The sequence below is a fragment of the Nicotiana tabacum genome, chromosome 6 (assembly GCF_000715075.1).
Source record: "Nicotiana tabacum cultivar K326 chromosome 6, ASM71507v2, whole genome shotgun sequence".
Classification (NCBI taxonomy): Eukaryota; Viridiplantae; Streptophyta; class Magnoliopsida; order Solanales; family Solanaceae; genus Nicotiana; species Nicotiana tabacum.
Genome location: NC_134085.1, coordinates 188,467,130 through 188,492,176, shown reverse-complemented (window position 1 = coordinate 188,492,176; position 25,047 = coordinate 188,467,130). Strand labels below are relative to the sequence as shown.

The window sequence follows — 25,047 nt, the reverse complement described above, 5'->3', positions numbered from 1 at the left end:
AAGCTTTTATTGGAAGGTGGGTGGAGGCTTAACTAGTTCAATCAGTGACATGAATTGACGTGAAAAATTATTTACACAATTAATCATCTAACTCTATAATGAGAACAGTAAAATTGAAAAGTAATGAGAATGATAAAATTGAGAAAATGGGAAGTAACCAATAAGGGACTATTTCACCGTTAGCACATCCATTAAGAAAATACAAACTCCTAAAGAAAGAAAATATATTTACTAAATTAATCTTAATTAATTGTTACCTTGACACATTGGAATATGTAAATAAGGACAAATTTTGAAAAAATAAAATTAGTTCCATCTTGATTATGTAAATGGACACTTATTTTGGACCAAAATAAGAAGGTAAAATGATCACTTATTACGGATCGAAAGGAGTAAGGTTTAGTGTTGAGCAAGTACAGACCGGGGTAGAATGGTTCAATGAATGAGGTAGGGAGAAAATGAAATGTATATGGGTAATTTGTAAAGTTGCAAGCAATTTTTTATTTAACTATTTGATATTCGAAGCTCAATGATTCAACTTAATCCGAAATTTATAGCATTCGGTAAACTAATAAAACAGGATTTGGCTATGTTGAGCTTCCCATCTTGATTCTGAACGGAAAGAGTATATATTTTAGGCAATGGCCAAGCAAAAATTTATAAAAAAATGTTACAAACATTTGGTCCAGCTGGGGTGCATGTATAACATTTCTTACGATATAATGTGCAGTTATTTTCAATGTCCTATTTCCCTTACCATCTAACAAGGTTTCTTGATTCAATATTGCAACATAATATTAGGTAAATGACAGTCTGGAGCACTAAGCTTCCGCTATGCGCAGGGTCCGAAAAAGAGCCGGATCATAAGGATTTATTGTATTCAACCTTACCTTGTATTTCTGCAACATAATATTAGGTTAAGGCAAGAAATTAGTTACATATTCTTTCCCTATATCAGAGGCGAAACCAGGATTTGAAGGTTATGAGTTCTAATCTTATTACTGAATCCTAGATCGTTGTAGTTACTGGGTTAGCAACTAAATATTTTTACATATTTCATAAATTTTTTAATACATACACAAAATTTAAGCAAAAGCTACTGAGTATGTCCGAACCCGTAACTACTACACTACCTCCGCCCCTGCCCTATATAATGTCTCCGACCTCCCTTATACACACCATAATATAATATGTAAAAGCAAACATGTACTATACAAATATGAAGTTGAAGTTAAAACTAATTAGGAGGCGCCTATACTTATAATAATAAACACTATAAACTTTCCTACGATACGTACCAAATCAAGAAATAACAAGCGTTTTGATTAATTACACAATCAAGCAATTAATTTAAAAGTCAAATTACATGTAATTATCATAAGAAATTATCTTTCTAAAAGAGGAACACGACATTTTAAATTTTTGACGAGACGAATATTAACACTGCGAATACATTATATTGTAGCATATGAGATAGAAAGTAGTGAAGCTTAAGGTCCCGATAAATAAATGACAATATATAAAGGTGTTGGATTCATTTACTGCAAAAATGAAAGTTTTCCTTTTATTAACCAACAAAGAGAAAAAGGAACATTTAATTTTCCAGCTGGATAGATGAAATACTGTAGAAGCGAGGTAGCTGTAGATCATGAGCTAGCAAAAAAGAAAAGTTAAAATTCATATGAAATTGAATGCATACAGGTTTCAGTTAGGGGCTCCACCTCCACCTTTATTGAACGATAATCAATAAATTCAACTGCCGTTTCTAGCTTTATTTTTTCATTCTCATATATGGATTTTTCCTTCTTCATTTTTTGGTGATATAAATATTATGAATGATTATATATATATATATATATATGCTTGGTAAACATAATATATATGTGAATTATATTCCTTCTAACTAACAAACAGGTATATATAATCATTTAATTCCCACTTGAAAGAGGAGAAAAATAAATAAAAATTGGAGACTGACTAAAAATAGTGGTGAACATGGAAAACATAATCTACTGTACTCTAACTGTATGCAGAAACATGTGCCAACAGTATGTATAAACATTTATATTATACTATATATATTCGGTATTCCTAGGGCTGTGGATCCATCTCTGTTGGTTAAATATTCTCCTATACCGTTTCATCATTTTCGTTAATGTATCTAGCAATATATTATATTATCCTTCTAGAAGTCTCTGTGGTGTAATATTATTTATTTGACCTATGGTTCTACTCGTCCTCTGTTGGCCAAAAAGTTCATTTCGATATGATTAATTAAGTCTGTCCTCCTTTTTCATTTTATATAATATATGACAAATATAATTGACAATTATTGACGGTGCACAAAATTTCTTAGTTTTGGCACATATATAAAAGTGGCCATATATTTTGTGATCTTAAAATTAGGGGTGTACATGGGTCGGGTTGGTTCAGATTTTACAATTATCAAACCAAATCAATTGTGTCAGGTTGTTAAATCTAAAGACCAAACCAAACAAATAAAACTCGGGTTTTTCACTCTCGGGTTTTCTCGGATTTTCGGGTTATTCGAGTTTTTTCGGGGGTTTTTCCGGTAAAAACTTCGTAGAACAAAACATATAAATTGTGCTCAAAATATTTCTTTAATCCTAGTAAGATACAATTATATAAAGTATTTTTGAAGAAAATAATACAAAATATGAGATATGTCATGGCATTATCCTAAAATATTCAACAATAAAGACAATAAAATTATGTAATATAAATATTGCTAATTTAAAAGCCATAATAAAAATTAACATAACCTAAAAGTACTAAATCATGCTAAAAGAAGTAGACTAATAAGGAAGTATTAATTACATGACTAAACGCTAAAGAAAAAATAAAAATAGATTATGCATTTTTATCTAAATTATTGCAAAACAAAAAAAAAAGATATCAATACATTCACGTTCATAGTATTGAATTGAATGTCTTTTGTTAGTATTAGTATTGATTTGATTTTGGTTTGGGCTTTTAATAGCACTATTTAATTTACTAATGTTAATGGCTATAAAACTTATTGGAACATTCAAAGTTCTAAGTTCAACTTTGAAATAATACCTCAAAAGATAAAATTATGAAATCTTTTAAGATATATTTATAAACTACATCACAATAAGTATATTTATATATTAAATATATCTAAAATTTCTATATATGTAATGTCGGATTGGTTTGGTTTCGGTTTGACTTTCTTTAATTAAAATCAAACCAAACCAATTATGGTCGGGTTTTTTTCCCAATACCAAACCAAATCAAACCAAACTATAGTCGAGTTTTTTTTCTCGGTTTGACTCGGATTATCGGATTGGTGCGATTTGTCGGTTTCCTTTTTACGCCCCTACTTAAAATATGCATTTCGTGACACTATATTCAAGATTATAAGAGCTGTCACTAACAGCATAAAATAAAACATTTAAAGTGAAATAATTTCAAATACACTAATATGTCAATTCTCTTTCTAATATATCAAATAAATATTAGAGCGTTATGAGAACAATATTAATCTAGGAGTAGAGAAGTCAATGTTTAGTTTAGTATAACGTTTATGTTTATGGTCTAGATTTTCACACCTCCATTTACCAAAGTTTGTCCCAATATAAGTTTGTCTCATGTGGTGACATATACATAAATCCGTTTAATTTACGCCATCAACAAATGTGAAATGAATATCCCTCACCACGTTTCCAAACGAAGAAAGATACATAACAAGATGCACACGTTCTTTTGTTTTTTCTAAACTTGTCAGGTTCTAAGATAAAGATCAGTTTATTTTGATCATGGTCAAATCATAATAAAATTCTTCAATCATATCCATAAATACTGAGTAATACCTTAAAATAACTGATTAATTACCCCATGTCTCTAATATAATTAATTAAGCCAGTCATAAATTTGGAAAAGTGTGTTGGAGTTTCTTTTTAATATAGAAAGGTATTAAAAAGAGGGTGAATGGGAAATGGAGGGAAATGAAAATTTTGAGTAAAATTTTAAGTTTCCCTCTCCTTTTAATGAGACATTGCCCCTCATTGGTAGAGGAAAAGGAGTTTGGTGGGTTTATATACAAATGCACTTCATGTAGCTCTTAAAGAGTTAATCGTCGCTCGGTTTCGGCTTCGGCTTTGGCTTCGGCTTCGGCTTTGATCAATCGATTGATTGATTAATTTTTTGGACCAAATTTATTTGTTAATAGTAAATATTAACGTAATAATATCCGTGTTTGTAACGGATATGTTCCAATCCGTGGATTTGTGCGTCTCCCACCATTGCCAAATGCTTGCTCCATAATAGCAAGTGATTACTCCATTAGTTAGCAGCCTGGTGCTCCGTCCACCATGGCCAAGTGCTCCACTAAATGAGTGGCAGCGGGTCCGTGTTTAGGAGCTAACTGCACTATAAATAGATGGTGCAAGCAGCTTGTTGAAGACACACCGAAACAGAATTGAGAGCTATTGATCTTCTCTTCACCGAAAACTCAACGTTGGCTATAATTTGCATTCCTTCCTCTCAGAATTTCCATTCGACTTCTGAGTTTTCCTCCCTTGTTCTGCATTGTTTTAAACTACAAACAAAGCATCCGTAAGTGTGATTTGCTGCCGAACTTTGTATTCGCTGAAACACTGGGGTTTGAAGTACCGCTACACCAGTGTGTAATTCGTTCTATCCTGGGAGGAAATAATCCATAACCTTGGGTACTAGGAGAGGATTAAATTCCTTAAGGAAACACTATGAATTCAGTGGGCTCGAATTAATTTCTGTTTTATTTATATTTACGTTTATAAGCTAACGTTCTAATTTCCAAAATCATTATTTACAAATACAGGCATAACAACAAGCTTAAGGAATTTAATAATTTTAATTTCTGTATTTGTGTTACTTTTATTATTCTGGAAACTTAAAACCTTTGTGGTTTTGTGTACTCCCATTTGGAGAGTAAAGCCTTCGTGACGTTTTGTTGGAGATTAAAATCTATGTGATTTTTCACTCCAGTTTTAAACGTTTATTAAACGTTTGTTTGTGTCATTTTTTCAGTAAAAATGGCGAATGACGGAAATCAGGCTGTTCCGATAATGACTGCCAACGAATCGACAAGTCGAACTCCGGCGTTGGCACCAGCAGAGAAACCCGAAAAATTTTCCGGGATGGATTTCAAGCGCTGGCAGCAAAAGATGTTCTTCTACTTGACTACGTTATGTCTACAGAAGTTCATCAAGGAAAATGTTCCTGATCTTCCAGATGAAACTCCAGAGAATGAAAGCTTTCTCGTGATTGAGGCGTGGAAGCATTCTGACTTCTTGTGCAAGAATTATATTCTTAGCGGACTGGAGGATAATCTGTATAATGTATACAACGGCGTGGAGACGTCAAAAGAATTGTGGAATGCGCTTGAAAAGAAATACAAAACTGAAGATGTCGGGATGAAGAAATTTGTCGCTGCAAAATTTTTGGACTACAAAATGGTAGATAGCAAGTCTGTTATTACCCAAGTCCAGGAGTTACAAGTGATTATTCATGATCTACTTGCTGAAGGTATATTTCAAATGAATGCTAATGTTGAAAGTAAAATTTTTAGTAATTTTACTAACGGAATTTTCATTGAAGGTCTTGTCATCAATGAGGCATTCCAAGTAGCAGCAATAATTGAGAAGTTGCCTCCATTGTGGAAGGACTTTAAAAATTATTTGATACACAAACGAAAGGAGATGTCCCTTGAAGATCTCATTGTTCGATTGAGAATCAAAGAGGACAATAAAGCTGCTGAAAGGAGAGGCCGTGAAAATTCAACAATAATGAGAGCAAATTTTGTTGAAGATAACAAAAAGAGAAAGAAGGCTTCTGGTCCGAAATACAACCCAAACAAGAAGCGGTTCAGTGGAAACTGCTACAACTGTGGGAAAACTGGACACAAATTTACGGAGTGTCGTGCTCGGAAGAAAGACAAGCAAAGGGGTCAAGCAAACATGGTAGAAAAACATGATGATGTTGATGACTTGTGCGCCATGCTTTCTGAATGTAACATGGTAGGAAACCCAAAGGAGTGGTGGATTGATTCTGGAGCCACTCGCCATGTTTGTGCTGTGAGGGAAGCATTTTCTACATATGCTTCTGCTGGACCCGAAGAGACGCTCTCTATAGGAAATGCTGCTACAACAAAAATTGAAGGATACAGTAAGATATTTCTCAAGATGACTTCTGGCAAGGTCCTGACTTTGAACAACGTCCTTCATGTTCCCGAGATTAGGAAGAACTTAGTCTCTACTGGACTTCTTGTAAAACACGGTTTCAAGTGCATTTTTGTATCTGACAAGGTAGTGATTAGTAAGAATGAAATGTTTGTAGGAAAAGGTTACCTTACTGAGGGCCTTTTCAAGCTGAATGTAATAGTTGTTGAAACTAATAATAAAACTTCAGCTTCTTCTTACTTACTTGAGTCAAATGATTTATGGCATGTACGTTTGGGTCATGTCAATTATAAGACCTTGCGAAAAATGATTAACCTGGAAGTATTGCCTAAGTTTGAATGCGAAAAATCAAAATGTCAAATATGTGTGGAATCTAAGTATGTTAAACATCATTATAAGTCAGTTGAAAGGAATTCAAATCCTTTAGACTTAATTCACACAGATATTTGTGACATGAAGTCAATACCATCTCGCGGTGGAAAGAAGTATTTCATAACTTTTATTGACGATAGTACTCGATATTGCTATGTTTACTTACTTAATAGTATAGATGAAGCAATAGACGCATTCAAGCAATACAAAAATGAAGTTGAAACGCAATTTAACAAGAAAATCAAAATGATAAGAAGTGATAGGGGTGGTGAATATGAATCTCCTTTTGAACAAATATGTTTAGAATATGGAATTATTCATCAAACAACAGCCCCTTACACGCCCCAATCCAGTGGGATTGCGGAAAGAAAGAAATCATTAAAGGAGATGATGAACTCATTGTTGATAAGTTCTGGTTTGCCACAAAACTTGTGGGGGGAAGTCGTTCTTACGGCCAACCGAATACTAAATCGAGTACCCCATAACAAAACACAATCCATTCCATATGAAAAATGGAAAGGAAGGAAGCCCAACTTGAATTATTTTAAAGTGTGGGGGTGTTTAGCAAAAGTGCAAGTTCCTAAACCCAAAAGGGTAAAAATAGGACCGAAAACAGTTGATTGCGTTTTCATTGGATATGCGACCAATAGTAAAGCATATCAATTTCTGGTTCATAAATCAGAAAATCCCGACATTCATAATAATACGGTTATAGAATCAGATAATGCTGAGTTCTTTGAATATATATATCCGTATAAAAAGGAATGCGAGTCGATTGGTGAAGGATCTAAATGACCTCGGGAAGAAACAAAAGAAATTACATTTAATCAGGGGGATCCAAGATGCAGTAAACGTCAAAGAACGTCTACTTCATTTGGATCAGATTTTGTGACTTTCTTATTGGAAAATGAGCCTCGAACATTTAAAGAAGCTGTGTCTTCTTCGGAATCATTGTTCTGGAAAGAGGCAGTCAATAGTGAAATAGAATCCATATTGAACAACCATACATGAGAATTGGTTGATCTTCCTCCTGGAAATAAACCTTTGGGTTCTAAATGGATTTTTAAGAGAAAAATGAAAGATGATGGCACTATTGATAAATTTAAGGTAAGACGTGTTGTCAAAGGGTATAGACAACGAGAATGTCTTGACTACTTTGATACATACTCCCTAGTTACAAGGATTACGTCCATACGGATGTTAGTAGCATTAGCTGCAGTGTATGGTCTTGAAATTCATCAAATGGATGTTAAAACAGCCTTCTTAAATGGAGAGTTGGAGGAAGAAATTTACATGGAACAACATGAAGGGTTTGTGGTTCCAGGTAAAGAAAATAAGGTATGTAGACTTGTTAAGTCCTTTTACGGACTAAAACAAGCACCCAAACAATGGCATGCGAAATTTAACCAAACAATGTTGTTAAATGGTTTTAAGATAAATGAATGTGATAAATGTGTGTACATTAAAAATGTTCCAAATCACATAGTCATTGTTTGCCTATATATGGATGATATGCAGATAATGAGTAATAACATTGCCAACATAAATGCTACTAAGCGTATGCTAACTAGCAAGTTTGATATGAAGGACTTGGGAATTGCAGATTTAATTCTGGGGATTAAGATCCAAAAGACTCCTCAAGGTCTGGCATTGTCACAATCTCATTATATTAAGGCAATACTTGAAAAATTGAATCTTGCATTAGCAAAGAACAAAGGCCAAAGCATATCACAATTGGATTATGCTCGTGTGTTGGGATGCTTAATGTATATCATGAATTGTACACGACCAGATATAGCTTGTGCTATAAGTAAACTAAGTCGATATACGAGCAATCCAGGCCAATCTCATTGGATGGCAATGAAACGAGTTTTGGGATATTTAGAACATACCCAGAACTTTGAATTGCACTACAGTAATTTCCCTGCGGTGATTGAGGGATACTGTGATGCAAATTGGATCACCGGTTCAACTGATTCTAAGTCCACAAGTGGATATGTATTCACTATTGGTGGAGGAGCGGTATCTTGGAAGTCGTCCAAACAAACATGTATTGCCCGCTCTACAATGGAGGCTGAATTCATAGCCTTAGATAAAGCCGGTGAAGAAGCTGAATGGCTCCGGAATTTCTTGGATGGCATTCCATTTTGGCCCAAACCGTTGGCACCAATATGCATACACTATGATAGCCAAACGGAAATTGGAAGGGCTGGGAGCGTTATGTATAACGGTAAATCTCGTCATATACGACGAAGACATAAAACCATTAAGCAACTTCTCTCTAGAGGAATTATCACGATTGACTATGTAAAGTTAAGTGATAATGTGTCGGATCCATTTACAAAAGGCCTAACTAGAGAGGTAGTTGAGAAATCATCGAGGGGAATGGGACTATGGTCGAGAACAAGTCATTGTGGCGGTAACTCTACCTAGAAGTCTGGAGATCCCAAGATCTAGGTTCAAGGAGATCAAATAAAGTCATTAATGATGGTTCAACATTGTCAACAAAAATTTTAGTCCATTCTCGTGATGAGACAATGTTCAGTACCAAGGATAAAACATTAAGGCTTTTTAATGATTTCTAAATTTGATACAGGGTATATCAAATAGTGTATCTACGAGATGACACATTTAGGAATCACCTATGTAAGTGTGAAGTGTTAGCCGCTTCAAGGAGAATTTTGCAAGGCCAATTCTCTACGCACTTATGAAACCAGGCAGTGTTCATGGCTGAAACGAACACAACAATGAGAACCAAAGACGGTTAAGGGATTGATTGTGTGACTTATGGTTGTCTAGGTATACACTAAAGTTTGACGGTTCAAAGATATCAAATCTACCGATTGACCGAGTATATCCGACATAAGTTCACTACGGAAAGTTCAAAGGGAAACCTACTTATCTGAATGCAATTAATCCTTGCTTGCAAATCACACAAGTTTTTCATGCATACTTCCGTGATATAGCCATTCCCCATTCATGTGGGGGATTGTTGGAGTTTCTTTTTAATATAGAAAGGTATTAAAAAGAGGGTGAATGAGAAATGGAGGGAAATGAAAATTTTGAGTAAAATTTTAAGTTTCCCTCTCCTTTTAATGAGACATTGTCCCTCATTGGTAGAGGAAAGGAGTTTGGTGGGTTTATATACAAATGCACTTCATGTAGCTCTTAAAGAGTTAAGAATAAGGCAAGCCTCGTGACGTCATCGTCGCTCGCTCGCTCGGTTCGGCTTCGGCTACGACTTCGACTTTGGATTTGGATTTGGTCAAATGATCGATTGATTGATTAATTTTTTGGACCAAATTTATTTGTTAATAGTAAATATTAACGTAATAATATTCATGTTTGTAACGGATATGTTCCAATCCGTGGATTTGTGCGTCTCCCACCATTGCCAAATGCTTACTCCATAATAGCAAGTGATTACTCCATTAGTTAGCAGCCTGGTGCTCCGTCCACCATGGCCAAGGGCTCCACTAAATGAGTGGCAGCGGGTCCGTGTTTAGGATCTAACTGCACTATAAATAGATGGTGCAAGCAGCTTGTTGAAGACACACCGAAACAGAATTGAGAGCTATTGATCTTCTCTTCACCGAAAACTCAACGTTGGCTATAATTTGCATTCCTTCCTCTCAGAATTTCCATTCGACTTCTGAGTTTTACTCCCTTGTTTTGCATTGTTTTAAACTACAAACAAAGCATCCGTAAGTGTGATTTGCTGCCGACTTTGTATTCGCTGAAACACTGGGGTTTGAAGTACCGCTACACCAGTGTGTAATTCGTTCTATCCTGGGAGGAAATAATCCATAACCTTGGGTACTAGGAGGGGATTAAATTCCTTAAGGAAACACTGTGAATTCAGTGGGCTCGAATTAATTTCTGTTTTATTTATATTTACGTTTATAAGCTAACGTTCTAATTTCAGAATCATTATTTACAAATACAGGCATAACAACAAAGTGTCGATAATAAAACTTGTTAATTAAGGCATAAATAACTACGACACACGTTCTCTTTGTTTTTGCATTTTTCCTTAAGCTGAGGTCTGTTGGAAACAATATCTCTACCCTTACAAAGTGATAAGTTCAGCTGCTGCCAACTACCAATTCTAGAAGCCCACCATTGTTGAAGCCACCAACCCATTCTAGAAGCCACCATTGTTGAAGCCTCCATTGTTGAATGAAGAATTCAACCACCAACCACCTTCTTTAAGGCTATAAATAGAGCCTTATGTTTTACACAGAAATATCAATCCAGAGAGATTGAAATACAATCCAGGAAGAGATTGTGAGAACAAAAAGAGAGTTTGGTGAGGTTTTTTTTGTAGAGAGAAATTCTTGGTGTAAATTCTCTGTAATTCTATTCTTGTGAAATAGAGTTATTTTTCCTCCCAAATAATCTTCATATTGATCCGAGAATCACAACAAGTGGTATCAGAGCTTTCGATTCTGTGTTCATTAAGAAATATCGGAACATTGAAAATTTCAACCCGGATTTATGTTTTTCGAAAACGTGATCTTCGGTGTGTTTTGATTATTTCATTAGATTCCTTGCGTCGATACGAATTCAATGCAATTTTCCGGAGGCAAAACAAAGCTAAAACGAAGAAGTTATGGCAATTTAAATTTTACTATTTTTTTTCTTCTGTCCAATGAAGAAGATGATGAATAGTAATTGCCCAGTTAGCGCCACATCATCATCCAGTTAGCATCTAGTCAGTGCCCAGTCATCATAAATTTTCAGAAATTTATGAAATAACCCCTGAAGTTACTGAAATTATAAATCTGCCCCACAAGTTCAGTATATTTTCGATTTAACCTCAACAAGTTTGGTGTAAATTTTGAAAATTTTCTGGAGGCCCTATTTTGACCCAAGAAGAGTCAATCTTACCAATTTTCACCATTCCGGGCGCGTTGGTGATGTCCGTTTGGTAAGATTCTGCTCCAAAATTTTGACCAAGCCATTTTAAAGATATAATGGAAGAGTCATCATCATCTGGAGCTATGATAAAGCTTACTGCCACAAATTACACATTGTGGAGACCTCAGATGGAAGATCTCCTCAGTTGTAAAGATTTGTTTGATCCCATAGAAGCAACGGGTAAGAACCCCGATTCCACTAAAGAAGCAGAGTGGAAGAAATTAAACAGAAAAACTATCGGTCAAATTCGACAATGGATTGACGATAGCGTTTTTCATCATGTTGCACAAGAGACAAACGTGTATGCCCTCTGGGTGAAGTTAGAAGGGATGTATCAAGCCAAGACCGCTAGGAACAAAGACTTGTTGATGAGGCATTTGGTAAATTTGAAGTTAAAGCACAGAACTTCAGTTGCCGAGCATACCAATGAGTTTCAGAGCTTGATAAATCAATTATCGTCTGTTGACATGCCGCTCGGGGATAAGATTCAAGCCCTACTACTTCTTAGTTCTCTTCCTGATAGCTGGGAGACACTAGTAGTCTCTCTCAGTAATTTAGCTCCTAGTGGAAATCTGACCATGTCTATGGTTAAAGATGCCTTATTTAATGAAGAAGCCAGAGGAAAGGACATCGATCATGGTGAGTCGCATGCCCTTATTACAGAAAGAGGGAGACAACAAGAAAGAAGTCAAGATAAGAGGAGAGGCAGAAGCAAGAGTAGGGGAAAATCCACAGATGGTAGGAAGTCATCTTATGCGTGCTACCACTGTGGAATAATGGGCCATTTAAAGAAGAACTGCAGAAAATTGCATAAGGAGAAGGAGAAGTTGAAGCAGAAGGATGGAGATGCATCAGTCACTACCCACGGAGAGGTAGCCATTTGTTCCATCCAAGAAGAGACATGCCTTCACGTCTCAAGTCAAGATGAAAACGAATGGGTGGTAGATACTGCAGCATCATACCACGCCACATCCAGAAAAGATTTCTTCAAAACATACAAAGCAGGAGACTTTGGAGTAGTGAAGATGGGGAACACTTCTTCCTGTGAGATAGTTGGAATTGGTGATATCAAAATTCAAACAAATATTGGGAGTACAATGATATTGAAGGATGTCCGTCATGTGCCAGATCTTCGTCTAAACCTAATATCAGGTATAGCTCTTGACAAACAGGGCTATGAAAGTTATTTCGGAAAAGGCACATGGAAATTGCTGAAAGGGGTTATGATTCTCGCTCGAGGACATATTTGTGGCAACTTATATAAAACTCATGTGAAGGTATGTTCAGACAGCCTCAATGTTATGGAAAAAGAGGCGTCTCAAAACCTGTGGCACCAGAGACTCGGTCACATGAGTGAAAAGGGGATATCAATTCTAATGAAAAAGCAGCTTATCATAATGGACAAGAATGCTGCTTTAGACCCTTGTAATCATTGCTTATTCGGAAAGCAACATAGAGTCTCTTTTACATTTTCTTCAACCAGAAAATTAGAGTTACTCAGTCTGGTACACTCTGATATTTGTGGTCCCATGGAGGAGAAATCACTTGGCGGCAATAGGTATTTTCTGACTTTCATTGATGATGCTTCTCGAAAGGTGTGGGTGTACTTCTTAAAGACAAAGGACCATGCTTTTGATTATTTCAAGATATTTCATGCCATGGTAGAGCATGAAACGGGAAAGAAATTAAAATGCCTTCGCTCAGATAATGGAGGCAAGTATACTTCCAAGGAGTTCGATTCCTATTGCAAGAGACAAGGGATTCGACATGAAAAGACGGTCCCACGTACCCCACAACACAATGGAGTAGCCGAGAGAATGCATCGGACAATTATGGAAAGAGTCAGAAGTATGGTCAGTATGGCAAAACTGCCTAAGCCATTCTGGGGAGAAGTTGTTCGCGCCGCCTGCTACCTAATCAAGCGGTCACCATCAGCCCCGTTGAATTTTGAGGTTCCAGAGAAAATATGGTCTGGTAAGAATCCCTCATATTCTCACTTAAGGGTATTCGGTTGTTTAGCACATGCACATGTATCCAAGGAGCTCAGGAAGAAGCTTGATGGTAGAACTATACCGTGTATCTTCATAGGCTATGGAGATGAAGAATTTGGGTATAGATTATGGGATCCAATACAGAAGACGGTGATCAGAAGTAGGGATGTTGTATTCCACGAAAACCAGACAATTGAAGACATTGAAAAACCCACAATGTCTTATGAAAAAGGTTCCAGTGCCCAAAAAGTTGGTCCAGATCCACTACCATTGCAATTTGACACAAATAGCATGGGGGAGCATGAAGCAGTACCAGAAGCAGAACAGGAGGATGTTTGGCAGGGAGAGGCACAAACCCCTCAGGAAACTATAGAACCATCATAGGGGAACGATGACGGTACACCTCCTGAAGCTAATAATCAACAACCTCGTCGATCTGAACGAGGTCAGATTCCATCAACTCGATACACAAAAACCGAGTATATTCTACTTTCTAAAGATGGAGAACCAGAGAGTTTCCATGAAGCTATATCTCATAAGGATAAAGAAAAATGGCTGCAAGCAATGACCGAAGAGATGAACTCTTTACAGAAAAACAACACTTATGAGATTGTGAAACTTCCACAAGGAAAGAAGGCACTGAAGAGTAAATGGATATTCAAGCTCAAGAAAGATGGCAGATGAAAGGTGGTGAAGCACAAAGCCCGGTTAGTAGTCAAAGGATTCCTACAGAAAAAGGGAATTGACTTTGATGAAATATTTTCACCAGTTGTAAAATTGACTTCAATCCGCATCATCCTTGGATTGGTAGCCAGTTTGAATTTGGAGCTTGAACAAATGGATGTCAAGACAACATTTCTTCATGGTGATCTAAATGAAGAAATCTATATGGAGCAGCCGAAAGGTTTTGAGGTTTCAGGAAAAGAAAACCTCGTCTATAAGCTTACGAAAAGTTTATATGGCCTAAAGCAAGCACTGAGGCAGTGGTACAAAAAGTTTGACTCATTTATGGTAAGTCAAGGATATAAAAGGACTGTTGCAGATCAGTGTGTTTACATTCAGAGATTTTCGGATGGCAATTTTGTTGTACTTCTACTTTATGTAGACGACATGTTGATCGTCGGACAAGATGCAACAAAAATTAGACAGTTGAAGAAAGAACTCTCTAAGTCCTTTGAAATGAAAAACTTAGGTCCAGCTCAACATATTTTGGGATTGCAGATAACTCGAGATAGGAGAAACAAGAAGTTATGGCTATCTCAAGAAAATTATATTGAACGAGTGATCAAACGGTTCAATATGAGTAATGCCAAACCGGTAGGTGCCCCTTTGGCAAATCACTTCAAGTTGAGCAAGAGTTTGTGCCCCTCATCCAAGAAAGAGATTGAGGAGATGTCTACAATTCCATATTCTTCAGCAGTTGGAAGTCTGATGTATGCCATGGTTTGCACGAGGCCAGATATCGTACATGCGGTAGGTGTGGTAAGTCGTTTTTTTCTAACCCTGGAATGAAACATTGGGAGGCAGTTAAGTGGATTCTCAGGTATCTTAAAGGTACTTCAAAATCAAGTCTGTGCTTTGGGGGAGCTGATCCAGTCTTGGAAGGCTATACAGATTCAGATATGGCCGGAGATCCTGATGGAAGAAAATCAACCTCAGGATATGTTTATACTTTTGCAGGGGGAGCTGTGTCATGGCAGTCAAGATTGCAGAAGTGTGTTGCACTATCCACAACTGAAGCAGAATATATTGCTGTAGCGGAAGCTGGAAAAGAAATGTTGTGGCTAAAGCGGTTTCTCCAAGAACTAGGGATAAATCAAACAGAGTATAAGATACATTGTGATAGTCAAAGTGCAATTGATTTAAGCAAAAACTCAATGTATCATTCTCGGACAAAGCACATCGACATTCGCTATCACTGGATACGCGAGGTGATGGATCAATAACTGTTGAAACTAGTGAAGATCCATACGAAGAGAATCCAGCAGACATGTTAACAAAGGTGGTCACTCAAGAAAAGTTAGAGCTGTGTAGAGACATAGTTGGAATAACTTTCAAATAGTAGCTGTGTTGGAATGCAGCTGAAGGGGGAGAATTGATAAGTTCAGCTGCTGCCAACTACCAATTCTAGAAGCCCACCATTGTTGAAGCCACCAACTCATTCTAGAAGCCACCATTGTTGAAGCCTCTATTGTTGAATGAAGAATTCAACCACCAACCACCTTCTTTAAGGCTATAAATAGAGCCTTATGTTTTACACAGAAATATCAATCCAGAGAGATTGAAATACAATCCAGGAAGCGATTGTGAGAACAAAAAGAGAGTTTGGTGAGGTTTTTTTTTGTAGAGAGAAATTCTTGATGTAAATTCTCTGTAATTCTATTCTTGTGAAATAGAGTTGTTTTTCCTCTCAAATAATTTTCATATTGATCCGAGAATCACAACACAAAGTACACACTAACCTCTCCGGACCCCATGGTGAAATTCCATTGGGTTGTTTTTGTTATATACGTAAAAATTACCAATTTGATCAGGCATGCTACTTGTTTATATTTATATACTACTTGTTTATATTTAATTTCTTTCTAGAAAATATTATTTGTTGGTGGATTATATATTTACTGGAGCAAGGTGGGTTGATGGTACAGTTGAGTATTAATATTCACTGTTATTGTAGGCTGGCTGGTTGTATGAGCAAGATGTCCAATTTTAAGTGAAGTTAATATATATGCAGTATACAAGTGACTTTGATGTATTCTATTGAAATTTGTCTATAATTTTTTCATACATACAAATGCATGCAGAAACCAACCTAGCTATTTTTTATAACTCATTCAATTGCTCAAGTTTAAATAGGTTGAGTTCTGACCCATTTGTTGATTTGAGCGAACGAGTTGAATTCAGAAATAACCCATTAAACCATTAAATAAAAGCAGGTCAAAACCCAAATATACAAAATCAAATTAACCCGTCCATTTACTACCTCTATATCAAGATTTCACACCTTAAAGATTTCCTTCAATTCTATCTTTCTATACTCTTAATAACAAGCAGTTAATTAGTGTAGGCTGGCTGGTTGTATACAATTGTATGAGTGAGCTGTCAAAGTGATCTTATAAAGTAGACAGAAATCAATTTAATCGGACGGCCATGCATTGATATGATACAGTTCCAACAGTTGGGCATTCATTTCGCCATTAATGACCTCTCGGGGTTGAGTTTCTCTGGCATTTAATACCTCTTCTGTCAAAAAAAAACAGCTTGGTGCACTAAGCTCCCGCTATGCACGACGTTTGGGAAAGGATCAGACCATAAAGGTTTATCGTATGCAGCCTAACCCCTGCATTTCTGTAGGAGGCAGTTTCCATGGCTCCAACTCGTGACCTCCTGGTCACATGACAACAACTTTACTAGTTATGTCAAATACTTCTTCCATAGAAAAACCAAATTACTTAACCATTTTCTCTTTCTCATCTCTTATTTCTTCCTTGATTAGAGGCGGAGCTAGAAAATCAATTACGGATTCGGACCAAGTAATATTTGCTCAATCTATATTTGTATTAGAAAATTCGTTAAATATATTAAAATTTTTAATTAAAAATACAATAATTAAGCTAATTAAGTTATGAGTTCGTAACATAAATTTTAAATCCTGACAGCTAGCTAAGCTAAGGAGTATTACGTTGTTTCATTAGTAGCTATAAATGCTAGACGTATACAATTGTGAGTTGTGCATATATAATATAGAGTGTGGGTACACACAAAACAAGGCCAACGAGAGAAAGCCACATAGAGAAAAGCTTGAGGTGGGAGAAACTGCTTCTCCTGCTGCAATATTATTGTTTCTTAATTAACAGTTTTAATTTGCTCTCTTGTCTGCGCTCAATGGCTGTGGTTGGTGGTGCAGCAGCTCCACCTCTGATTTTGAAGCTTCTTCTCTCTTTACTTCTATGTTTTAATTACTCTTCTCCCACACTCATTCAAGGTATTTTTTTCTTTTCATTTTGGTTGGCAACATGATTATATTAGTATTTCTTTTGTTTTCCTTCTCCCTCTTTTTCTAGCTAGTATACATTTTCTTCGTAGAAGTCGAGGTGGTCTCACAGCATGATATATGGAAATTTCGAAAAACCTTTTCACTTGTTTTATTTCTCTCTTCTTTTCTCTTGTGGGTAAAGATCAGCTACCATTTTCTGGTAATCATTTCTATTTTTTCTTTGTTTCCTCCTTAATCTTCACCATGCTCAGCTATAACCTATCCTCCCAACTTGCTTGTTTTCTTGTTTTTCCCTCTATAGTTCTGAATTCTGATAATCGATTAATTCCGTAATTAAAAAAAAAAAGCAAGAAGAATGGCTAAAGTTGCATTCTTTAATTTGTTGTTAACATCTCTACTTTTCGAGTTCCCAGCGTTGTCTACCAATCCAAGATCAAAGATTCCTCATTATTTTATTTTACTACTTAATTAATATTTTATGGAGTATTTTATATTAAATTCTTTCTTTTCTTAATCTCTTTAAGAAAGAATATTGATATTTTTTTATAATTTTTTTTTTAACTTTAATCTATAAGAATGATATCTTTTTATATAAAAAAACTTCTTAACTCTAAATTATTATATTCATAATGACATGTTCTTATAATATAGCTAACAACCATAAATAAATAATATTTTTGATGCCATGCATGTTTATCTGTATATATATAGCTACTGCTTATAGTAGTGTCAGTCCTACTTTACTTGCCTTGGGACATTAAATTGAGAAGGAAAAACGACATTTTAAGTCCTAGTATTTCTTTTTAATTTCTAACTATAGCAGCATTTTGTGAAATTTTCTGGATACAGCAGCAGGTAAATGGGAACCGTGGGAAGATAGGTACCCATTCATAAGAGAAGCAAGTTCATTCTCATCATCATCATCATCATCAAATAATGGTAATAATATTAAGACCTATGACTATATAATAGTTGGAGGAGGCACAGCTGGTTGTCCTTTGGCTGCAACTTTATCACAGAAATTTAGTGTATTATTGCTGGAAAGAGGAGGAGTTCCATTTGCAAATGCAAATGTGTCTTTCATGCAGAATTTCCATATTGCTTTGGCTGACACTTCACCTTCTTCTGCTTCTCAATACTTCCTCTCTACTGATGGCGTCTTTAATTCTAGAGCTCGAGTTTTAGGTGGTGGCACTTGTATTAATGCTGGTTTTTACACTCGCGCTGGCCCTAGGTAATGTGCTACACTCCTTGTCTTATATATATTGCGAATTTAATTATATTCCACGGATTTACTGATGAATTATACATATACAATCAAACCTCTCTATATTTGTTCCATATTTTTTGGTTGTTATATTGTTATATAGAACATAGGTTATAATATAACATGGAAATTGGATCCAAAAAAAATTGGCTTTATAGTGAATGATTGTTATATATCAATGATGTTATTAAGAAGTCTGACTGAACTATATATCTCTCAACTATTTTTAGTATAAGTGATTGAGTGAGCTACTATTTAAGTAAATTCTTCTATAACCACTTTTATATACGAAAAGTGCAGTAATTAGCAGGTCACTTGCCTTATCTTTTTGGTTACCAATTTGCATTTATTATATATAGAAGGCTACTTGTAGTTTTTTCTTAATTGAGTTTAAATTCTATATAAATATATTTATATCGGGTCATTTATGAGGTAATTATAGGTAAATCTTTATAATAATCATTTAATAGCCTACTATAATAGGTTAAATTACACTATAGTCATTTTTCTTATAATAACCTAAATTATTTTCTCATGTGATCTGATAGTAGTTACATTCTATTTATTTTTTTTGGTTAAAATAGTTACATTCTTTTACCGTTCTATCTGTTCAACAAAATTAAAAGGGTCAGATTGGGTCTTAGTAAGCAAATAGGAAAACTCGTTTGGGAAGTGAGAGTAGTTGCTAAAAAAACAGAAAATAGTACTGAAGCCTAATTTTGGGGTTGTTCATTGCTGTTTGGGTAGGTAAATAATGATCTCCCAACTAGAAAAGTGAAATCCAGAATGTAGTATTTAATGCCAATCAATTTTGGTCATGTTCTTGTTGTAAATAATTTCTTGTTTTTCGTAGGCTCGTCAACTCACGTTACATTAAACTTTAGTGGTTCTTTGAACCCCAAAAAAAGTAGTGGTTCTCACTTTTTTGCTATGCCAATGCCGCAGGGCGGCTCAATAGCTTTCGACGCCTAAAGCAAAGTCTTAATAAGAGGCTTTATATATATATATATCATAACGTGGTTTTAAATTTATAAAGCACATAATTTTGAATGAATTTAAGTTGATTGCATCTCAACTGAAATGAGAGAACCCAGAAAAAATATACTCTCTCTGTTTTGATTTATGTGACACTCCTTTTTTAGTCAGTCCCAAAAGAAAATACCTTTCTATATTTGGTAATAATTCAACTTTAAATTTCTATTTATCCCTTAATGAGATGATTTCTAGCTACACAAGTTTCTATGATTTATTTTAGATTACAAGTTTTAAAAATCTTTTTTTTTTCTTTAACTCCATGCCTAGTCAAACACCTTCATATAAATTTGGATGGAGGGAGTATAACTTATGTGAGGAAAATAAATAATAAGTTAGATTATTAGATATAGTTACATGACTAACTAATGAATAGAGAAAAATAATTCAGTAAGAATATAAATAAGATTGGCAGAAAACTAATTTGGTTATACTAATTAGAGGAAGAAACAAACATTAATATGAAAACACAGAAATAAAATTATCAATAATAAGAAATAATTATATAAATTATATACTCCATCCGTTCCAGTTTATATGAACCTATTTCCTTTTCGATCCGTTCCAAAAAGAATGACCCCTTTCTAAATTTGGAAACAATTTAGCTTAAACTTCTAATTATATCCTTAATGAGAAACTTTTATAACCACACAAATACTCTAGGACCCATTTTAACTTGTTTAGGACCACAAATTCTAAAAGTCTTCATTTTTTTTAAACTCCATGCTCAACCAAACATGTTCACATAAATTGGAACAAAGGGAGTAGAGAAATAGTAATTTTGGGGCCCTTAAATTCTTGGGGCCTAAAACAAGTGCTTCACTTGCTGCCATTATCAAAAGTATGATTACTTTTAACGAGCCATTACCATCACCCAAATGCTTTAAAAAGGGCAGCTTGGTGCACTAAGTTTCCGTTATGCGCGGAGTTCGGGGAAGGACCGTACCACAAGGGTCTATTGTACGTAGCCTTACCCTGCATTTCTGCAAGAGGCTGTTTCCACGGTTTGAACCCATGACCTCTTGGTCAGATGACAGTAACTTTACCAGTTAGTCCAATGCTCCCCTTCCTTGGGTAAGCCAAATGCTTTAGGATTGAATTAAGTCGCATTTATAGTGAAACATATTTCCTTTTTGGATCAGTCTAACTACGTAGACCTTAATATGATTTAGACGTTGACAACAAATTCATGTGATCAACTAATTAAAGATAACTTTAGGATATTTGAGACATGTTATATGTGTCTCCTTTATTTTGTAGGCCTTGAAATAAAAGATTTGGCGGGGGAATTGCACAAATATTTAAGTCCAACTACCAAACCTATATTGTCATTAATTGTATCTTCTCTCTTTATGATGGTTCTTAAATTATTGTGAATCCAAATATGAAACAAAAAAAAGTAGGTGGATGAACAATTATTAATGTCTTCTCCTCATGCTAGTTTGCAGGTAAATATACAAGAGTTTACTTTTATACACTTTATAGTGTGAAAATAAAATTAAACGATCAGGTCATCAAAATATTAGTCACTTTGGCAAACGAAATTTGTATCCAAATATTTGACGTTTTAGAAAAAAAAAAAAGTTAATTATTACTTCCTCATGTCTACTTTAATCGGTTTTTTTGGTTTTTTTTATGGTCCACAGTATTTGATTTTTTCAGATATATCAAGAAGGAATTAGCCTTTTCTTTCCAAAGTTGCCTTTGAAGTAAAGAGCCTAGGAGTATTTGTTATATTTCCAATGAACAAACTAAGGTTAATATGGTCGATTTCATTGTTAATTAATGTTAAACGGTTGACTCCTCAATATAAGTGAAAACAACCAAAAAATATATTAAAGTGGACCGGAGAGAGTACTTTCGTTTTAAATCTACCCTTACTATTTAAATTAGCTTAGTACTTCCTCCGGTCCACCATAATTAAGTGACCAATTTGCTATTTTATTTTGGTCCAAAATAAATGTTCATTTATATAATCAAGAAAAAATTGAATTTGTTTTTCCAAAATTATCCTTATGTACGTATCCCTAAAAAGTTTTTTACTCCTCATATTAAATTATGCTGCAACATTTAATTAAGGATAGTTTAGTCACACTAACTATTTTTGTCTAGAATTTAGTATTTCCTTAATGGGTGTATCCAAAGCAAATTGGTCACTTATTGTGGACCGGAGGGAATATTAATTAGGTGAGATGTTTAAGGAGTGATAAAAGGTAGTTTAGACGGATAATATAGACCGGAGGTAGTAGCTTGGATCGGCATGTTAATGGTCTACTTTTGACAAGAATTTAATTTGAATTTCTCTTTGTGTTTGTTGGGTGGCTAGAGCACTAAGTACATACTCAAAATTGCTTTTGTTGAGTTACAAAAATTGATTGCAGGATCAAACATGTGTTAATGTTATGATCTTTTGAACCTGCAGTTACATTAAGAAAGCAGGTTGGGATTCTAAATTGGTGAATGAATCATATCCTTGGATTGAGAAACAAATTGTACATAAACCAAACTTGGCTCCTTGGCAAAGAGCAGTAAGAGACAGTCTTCTTGAAATTGGTATCTCACCATTCAATGGATTCACTTATGATCACATCTATGGAACCAAGGTTGGTGGAACCATATTCGACCGGTTTGGACGTCGTCATACTGCAGCTGAACTACTTGCCTCAGCTAATCCAAAGAAGTTGGATGTTTTGGTGCATGCCACAGTTCAAAAGATTGATTTTGATACATCAGGTACTTAATGCAAAACATCCTACTAGTTGCAGTACATTACACATGTTTGCTTTATTGTAGATATAACCGGATTGAAATAATTATATAGGAAAGAAGCCAAGGGCAGTGGGAGTCATTTTCAAAGACGAGAACGGGAACCAACACAAGGCATTTCTTTCAAAGAGGAAGGGAAGTGAGATTATAGTGTCATCTGGTGCAATTGGTAGCCCTCATATTTTGATGCTTAGTGGAATTGGACCAAAAGCCGAGTTGGAAAAGTTGAATATTCCGGTGGTTCTTGACAATAAGTTCGTTGGTCAAGGCATGTCAGATAACCCCTTAAACACGATCTTCGTTCCCACAAATAGGCACGTTGAGCAGTCGCTGATTCAGACTGTAGGAATTACTAAGGAGGGGGTCTATATTGAAGCTAGTAGTGGATTTGGACAGTCCGGAGATAGCATTCGTTGCAACCATGGAGTCGCTTCAGCTGAGGTTAGTAGCATTGTTTCAACTTATATCAATTACAACCTGCTTGTATTGTGCTGCTTTGTTTTGTCAAACAATGTTTGGATAGACTGTATTGTTGACTTTATTGTATTGCATGTGCATTAATCATGGTTCTCCTAACATTGGGTCCGCATTTTGGGATAACCAGATAGGGCAACTGTCCACCATTCCTCCAAAGCAGAGAACATTTGAAGCAATTGAAGCATACCGAAGAAGCAAGAAAAACATTCCACACGAGTTGTTTAGGGGAGGTTTCATCTTAGAAAAAATAGCAACACCTTTGTCAAGAGGGAACATTAGCCTTGTCACTACAAACGCCGATGACAACCCTTCAATCACCTTCAACTACTTCAGCCATCCACGTGATCTAAAGCGATGTGTAGATGGAATACGCATTGTGGAGAAGATCGCGAAATCCAAACACTTCACCAACTACACACAGTGTGACAAAGAGACATTGGATAAGCTCCTTAACATGAGTGTCCAAGCTAATGTTAATCTTATACCAAAACACACTAATAACACACAGTCATTAGAACAGTTCTGCAAAGATACTGTGATCACGATATGGCATTACCATGGCGGGTGTCATGTTGGCAAGGTGATCGCCCCGGACTACAGGGTTCTTGGTGTCCATAGGCTCCGAGTCATTGATGGTTCCACATTTGAAGAATCACCAGGCACAAATCCTCAAGCCACTGTTATGATGATGGGCAGGTAAGACCATAATAATACAAATTCCATATAGAATTACTACCTCTGGTTCATATTATCTGTCTTTAACGTTTCCGCGCACCCTTAAAGAAAGACGTTTAATAGCCTTAATCCTACGAGGTTTGTCTAAACTACACCTTATCTCTCCTTAAACATCTCGGCTAATTAACACTTCACTAATTGAAACAGGAAAAGTAGATTTGAAAAAAAATGTAATAAATGACTTGTTTCTTCTATAAAGGAAAAAAAAAAGAAAGAAAAGTCAACCCGGTGCACTAAGCTGTTGCCATGCGCGGGTCCAGAGAAGGGCCGGACCACAAGGGTCTATCGTATGCAGCCTTACCCTGTATTTCCACATGAGGCTGTTTCCACGACTCGAACCCGTGACTTCCTACTCAAATGTTTTAAAACAAATTCATTTTGCTAAAATGACTAATATTTGGGACCGGAAAAAGTACTACTTCATCGAATAGCTAAGCGTTTCGTGATTCGTGCCGCGTTGATGCAGGTACATGGGAGTGAAGATTCTAAGAGAGAGGTTAGGAAGAGCAGCTGGTTTGTAAAGAGACTTGTATAACTTTGAAATAGAAGAGGATTAAACCCATTCTTTTAGTTTGTTTTGTTGAGAGTTGGTAATTAAGTGGAGAAGAGTTGTGTCTTTTTTTAACCAAAGACTGTAGGTTTCATTTTACCATTCTAATTCTTAGCAAGCAGCTGTGTGTAGTCTGTGCAGATTGGCTTGCCATTGAAAAAAAATGTTTTTGCGTGTGTATGTCTGAGGTTGGAATTGGAACTTCTATGTTGTTTGTATTCACATCGTACGTAATATGTATGAAGTGCATGCTTATTATATAATCGCGCATTTTAATTTTTATATCTCTTACTCCTGCTTCTTTTTTACATAGTCAGTGCATAAAATTTAAACTTCGTCTGTCTGTTTAATGCATTTGACTTGGCAACTCAAACAATTGTCAAACTTTGAATATTGTACCACAATCTGGCTACTTTTCATATTAAAAAAAAGAACTAACCAAAAATTTCTAGCCAATTACTAACATAAAAGTAGAGGGAGTACGTAAAATGAACATTTTTAAACCATCAAGCACTGAAAATCCAACAGTATTTAGGCCTAGGGAACTGCCTCTACAAGACTATAAAATTTCCTTTGGTCCAATTTCAAGTCAAAAGAATCTAATATTTCTCTATAGAGATTTTTTTATTCCTATATACTATTTGAAACTTTATTATCCTTAATGTTCACGTTTAGTTAATTACCCGGCATAAATAAGTTTTGTTTACGAAATATATACAATCCACCTTAAAAAGTTC

At 35.5% G+C, this 25,047-nt stretch overlaps 1 protein-coding gene across 6 annotated transcripts; it reads left to right on the top strand.

The window, feature by feature from the left end:
- The first annotated feature begins 17,163 nt into the window (after nucleotides 1-17,163).
- On the top strand, nucleotides 17,164-24,594 carry LOC107814122 (protein HOTHEAD). 6 transcript variants are annotated; one of them, XM_016639454.2, is made up of 6 exons: nucleotides 17,164-17,471; nucleotides 18,333-18,717; nucleotides 22,205-22,515; nucleotides 22,604-22,989; nucleotides 23,153-23,721; nucleotides 24,227-24,594. In XM_016639454.2, exons 1-6 carry the CDS (start codon nucleotides 17,372-17,374, stop codon nucleotides 24,279-24,281), a joined length of 1,806 nt encoding a protein of 601 aa, XP_016494940.1. In that variant the 5' UTR covers nucleotides 17,164-17,371; the 3' UTR covers nucleotides 24,282-24,594. The 6 variants fall into 6 exon arrangements, with proteins under 6 accessions (XP_016494940.1, XP_075112287.1, XP_016494941.1 ...); XM_075256186.1 differs by having other exon boundaries at nucleotides 22,604-22,993; nucleotides 23,157-23,721; XM_016639455.2 differs by having other exon boundaries at nucleotides 17,214-17,471; nucleotides 18,336-18,717.
- The last annotated feature ends 453 nt before the right edge of the window (nucleotides 24,595-25,047 follow it).